The sequence below is a fragment of the Cavia porcellus genome, unplaced genomic scaffold (assembly GCF_034190915.1).
Source record: "Cavia porcellus strain 051 isolate PalLab524CR breed Dunkin Hartley unplaced genomic scaffold, mCavPor4.1 scaffold_6, whole genome shotgun sequence".
In the NCBI taxonomy this organism is placed as follows: domain Eukaryota; kingdom Metazoa; phylum Chordata; class Mammalia; order Rodentia; family Caviidae; genus Cavia; species Cavia porcellus.
The window spans coordinates 51,501,058-51,506,214 of record NW_026947489.1 but is presented as its reverse complement, the minus strand read 5'-3'; the positions used below and the strand labels follow the sequence as shown (position 1 = coordinate 51,506,214).

At 40.1% G+C, this 5,157-nt stretch overlaps 1 protein-coding gene across 1 annotated transcript; it reads right to left on the bottom strand.

The window, feature by feature from the left end:
* Positions 1-2,126: 2,126 nt before the first annotated feature.
* Positions 2,127-3,062, bottom strand: LOC100713035 (olfactory receptor 6B1). Its single transcript, XM_013158699.1, has one exon. The coding sequence runs from the start codon at positions 3,060-3,062 to the stop codon at positions 2,127-2,129; it is 936 nt and encodes a 311-aa protein (XP_013014153.1).
* Positions 3,063-5,157: the final 2,095 nt, after the last annotated feature.

Genomic DNA, 5,157 nt, shown 5'->3' with positions numbered 1-5,157 from the left:
GCTTCTCATTTGTTCTTTGAAGCACAGTTTAATAGATTTGCTGGGAAACCCTACTTCAACAGTTTCCTCTACATGAATACTTGTGGAAGTAACAGAGAGTTGAAGAGCCCCTTATATTTGTGGCCTCCCACGCTGCGTACAGGAAGCCTAGTCTGTTAGGGATGGCTGTAGACAGGTGAGAGCATAGCCTTTCTGATTAGCTTCCTCCAGGTGAGCCCCATCCATGTTTGGACTTTACTCTGCCCTAGAGAAATGGTAGGATCTTTCTGCTCATGTCAGTGGATACTCATAACTACCATGCACATCTTGCCAAGAAGCATTATTATTTCTCTTTTATATATGAGCAGTCAGTGGTTATGGGGGTGAAGATAGTTTATCCAAGGTCATGTGGCAAAAACATATCTGGGTTAAGATTCAGTATATTGTCAGAATACTTCATCTTTCATTTCTTAATCTGCATTGATTACATCTTGGTCTGTTTTTAATGCACATATTCAACATTCCTGTATGAGTCAGCCATCACTGTTTGACTCAGGGAAATTCCCTCTTCACAAATAATTTCCTTTCATATTAATAAATGCATTAATAATCACTTTGTATTACATTAATGCACCAAAATATATCCCATGAACAACCATTAATTATAAGCATTGTTTCTTTTTGTATGTTTTCAAAAGCAAGGTGTGCTTTTGTTTCCTCTTTGTTTCCTTTCTTTCCTGGAAACCACAATTCACATTTGTCCACTTTTATATTATTAACTGTGCACCAAGTACAGCAATTCACTAGCTTCCACAGTTGGCAACTGAAGAAGCATATGTCTCCCTAGAGACAACTCCTACCCCGTGCTGGAGAAAGGATCCAGGGCACAGAGCCAGGAGACAGTCCTGACCTCTGCTCCCCACTGCCTAGTCCCACACACATGTGATCTACCTCTTTAAGTATCTGTTCAGGCAGTTCATAAAATGAGTAAATACTTCTACCTAATGGTTCTTCAAAAGAAAAAGAAAATATTCTTGAAAGTGTTGCTGCATTTAGATGAAATATTTGCAAATGCCATCTGTGCTCCTATTTTGAATTTTTCATATAAAAATTAAATTCTTACTGATATAAGAATATTATATTAAATGCAACTTAGAGTTCCCCTTGCTATTGGCAAGACTGGACCAATAATGGGCCACATAGATATGTTTGATTAAAAAGGTCCCCTGTACATGTGTACATGTGTAAAGTGTCAGATAAAGAGAGTTTAGAATCACTATAAAAAAATCCATCACAAATCCTAAAACTAGATTGATTACTTGTAAGTAAAAATAGTGCAGGAAGAATAAAAGCCAGAGGAAGTAAAAGAAAAATGAATGGGAAAACACTGGGATCAGATGAAAAGAGTACTGATGAGTACAGGTTCACTCAAGAACTAATGTATCACATGATAGTATCTGTTTTATGCTCATTCATTGAAAGACACAAACATTGTGACATTAAACACTGTGAAGACGAGTATGAAATGCTATAAAAGGCAACTGTATAAATTACATCAGAAGGCAAAATATTATTGCACGAATTATGTTCACTCCCAGACAAGAGAAAACATTCTATCTGAAGCAGAAAGGATTAACATAGGTAAGTAGATGCTGGCAACAGTCTTACAGAGACTTGAGGAGCGACTTCCAACTCCTTATCAAGACAAACTCTCAGCACAGCAGAAATAGGACCGTGCGGGGAATGCCTACCTCTGTCACAGTTAGGAAGACAGGAAATCAAGAGGCCACTGTCAAATCCACAGGCCTCAAAGATGTAGGTCTTTGTAGGTTTTCTAGATCTAAAAAGAGTTGACTAATACATCACTGTCTCTCATGCCATTTAATTCATTTATTAATTGACTAATAATCTGAAAAGCTCCATTTTAGATGACAACTAACAATAATGCTTTCTTCTAGCTATCTCTCTATGACGCACATGCTCTTACAGCATAGACGTCACAACATAGTTTGAAGCCACCAAGGTGCTAAGGCTGGCGTGGGCATGAGGGTGCTGTGTAAATGCAAGCAGAGGAGGAACGAAGAAGGAATGGTGGCGGAGTAGCAGAGCAGGCACTCCCTCCTCTCTTTCTCAATTCTCCTAATAGACTAGTCAGACCCAGTTGCCTGGTAACAGCACAATTTCTTCAGAGCTTCTTTCACTTCCCGATTCCTGAGGCAGTAAATGAAAGGGTTGAGAGCGGGGGTGACAATGGCATAGAAGATGGAGATAATTTTGTTCATATTGAAGGCATGGATTGCTCGGGGCCGGGCATACATGAAAATCGTGGCAGAGTAGAAGATGGTAACCACCACCAGGTGGGAAGCACACGTGGAGAAAGCTTTCTGCTTTCCTGTGGGCATGCGTAACACAGTGGCAAGGATGCACCCATAGGACAGCACTGTGATTGAGAGTGGGCAGAGGAAGATGATTAGGGCCAGGACAAAGTCTACCAGCTCAGCTAGGGACATGTCTGTGCAGGAGAGGTTGAGTACTGGGGAGATGTCACAGAAGAAGTGATTGATGACATTGGGCCCGCAGAAGGAGAGACGGGAGATGAAGAAGATCTTTGCCAGAGAGATGCCAAAGCCGATGCCCCAGGAACCAAAAGCCAAATGGAAACAGAGCCTGTGGCTCATGATGGTGGGATAGTGGAGTGGACGGCAGATGGCCACATAACGGTCGTAGGCCATGGCAGCCAGGAGCACACATTCTGTGCACATGAGTGCAATGAAGAAGTAAAGCTGTGCCATGCAGTGAGTGAAGGAAATGCTGTTGTTCATAGACCAAAAGCTGAACAGCAGCTTGGGCACAGTCACTGAGATGTACCAGGTCTCCAGAAATGACAGGTTGGCCAGAAAGAAGTACATGGGCTTGTGCAGTGTCCGATTCTGCTGGACAAGAAGGATGATGATCACATTTTCAGTCACTGTCAGCACATAGGACACCAGGAACATGAGGAATACTGCAGTACGCATGCCCAAACTCCCGGGGAACCCCACCAGGATAAACCTGGTAACTCGAGTCTGATTTTCCACCTCCATCCTGAAGGTACAGGGTTTAGCTGTCCTGCAGAAAAGAATCACTTGATCAAATCAATGACACAATTAGAATCTCTCGTTCAGTGGGCCTGAAGAGAATGGTGCATTCTGATTATTGGTGACAGCAATATTTATTAATATCATGTTATAGATTATGACCAGGATACATTATTCACATTACATAATTTAATTGGCAACAGCCTGTTTATATATATTTATTATGTCCATTTCAATAATAAAGAATTGAGTGTTGGAAAGATTGAAGTGACCTAACAAGCTCCCACTGATAGGAGTACACTCATTTCTAAGTATAAAACCACATTTTATGTAATATTCTAACCGCCAGTTTGAAAGGACAAACCAGCACCCCATTCCTTCATCTGCCTGAAGCCCTGGGAGTTCTTCCTTACAACGCATTCAAGTCTCATACACTATTGCTTTCTTCTCCTCTATCACCATCACAGACAGAGAGTGGCTGTCACTGCCTGTGACTCACCTGACATGGTGATGCGGAAGTTGGACTATTCAGTATTAAACCTCTGGACCTCATCCAAGCCCAGGTCTGCCAATGATTTGCTGTGTGACTTTGAAACCTCAGCCTCTTTGAGACCCTGCTTCCTCTTTTGTAAATGAGAATTTGAATGTCAATAGGTATTCGACTGATGCTGTCATAGGACAAAATCCAAATGATACCATGCAAGTGACATGGTATGCATACTATAGTAAGCATGAAAGGAGCTCTTGCCTCACTTTGGAGCAGGAAAGAAGGTGAATACCAGGAGGGAGAGTAATTGTTTGGATGGCAGAGTGGAGAGCAAAGCACTTCAGCCCTTGCTTTCGGGGAGCTTTAAATTCATAGGCTGAGAAGATCTATATATAGTCTTGGAAGATCTACATATGAAGATAGGTAAATAGATCATAGATAGGTAGAATTGCATAAATTGGAGATATTTTCTACAAATATTATTTAAAAAACCAGACTAATCCTTTTGTAATCTGCAATTTCCCTGTAACCTTGGAAGATGTGCCATGTAGGTAGAAAAGAATTGTTAGGTGGAACGCTTTGAAAAACTTGAGGGGCAGGGCTGTTATGAAGTGAAGCCACCATTGTTATCCTGGGAAGGGCGGGGAATTTGAGAAGATCAGAACAGACTGGGCTTGTGGGTCATAATGAAGAATCTGAATAGTGGTTAATTCAGTGGGAGATGACATGATTCCATTATGGGAAGACAACTGCCATTTTAAAATGGGCTCCACTGTAGCCTAACAGAGAGCAGTGAGTCCTGAGGGAAGTTGTTCAGAGAAGGTGACAGAGACCTTAAACACTGATTTCAGAGAAGTGGTGGATATAAGAATCTTTAGCAGTAATTTGTGCAGGTGAAATAGAAGGAAAGGCAAAGAAAAACAGAATTTCACTTATGTGATTTATTAAACAGAGGTGCTGCCATCTACTAAGATATGACTACCAAAGATTTTACAGGTACTTTCATCATACATAAATAACAATTGAGAACTTGTTAGAGTTATGTTTTGATTAGCAATGACTCTAACGATTTGATTAGTATTAACACTAGTGATATCCTCTACAAAAATTTATTGGATTCTTGTTAGGTTTCCAGAAGTTTGCTATGTTGTTTTCATATAGTATCCCGTTTAGATGAGTGAATAAAGTTAATGAGATATTGTCATTCTAACTGCATAGAAGACACCATTTTTCAGACATATGAAGTAACATTTCCAGCTAGCGTGATAAAGTCATGCTATACTATACTCAAGATCTTTCTTGGCAGCAAAGGCATGCACTTAATCACTGCGCTGACTCTCATATAGGGGAAAAAATATGTGACCCATTACCATGTTTTTACATTTTAAATTTCTATTTTATGAATCATTTTCTCACCACATTAAAATTTCCTACAGGAACAGCCCATTATAGATGATCACAGATTTTTAAAAAACCAAAACAATGTGACATGAGTATATCCAATAAGAAGCACAAAACAGATGTGAACACATGGAAATATTTGATAAATGCATCACAGAAGAAATATCCTTAGGTATCCTTAGGTATATCCTTAGGTATATCCTTAGGTACATG

Coding starts and splice junctions, on each gene's coding strand:
- LOC100713035 (XM_013158699.1), bottom strand. CDS start 3,062: ATGGAGGTGGAAAATCAGACTCGAGTTACCAGGTTTATCCTGGTGGGG.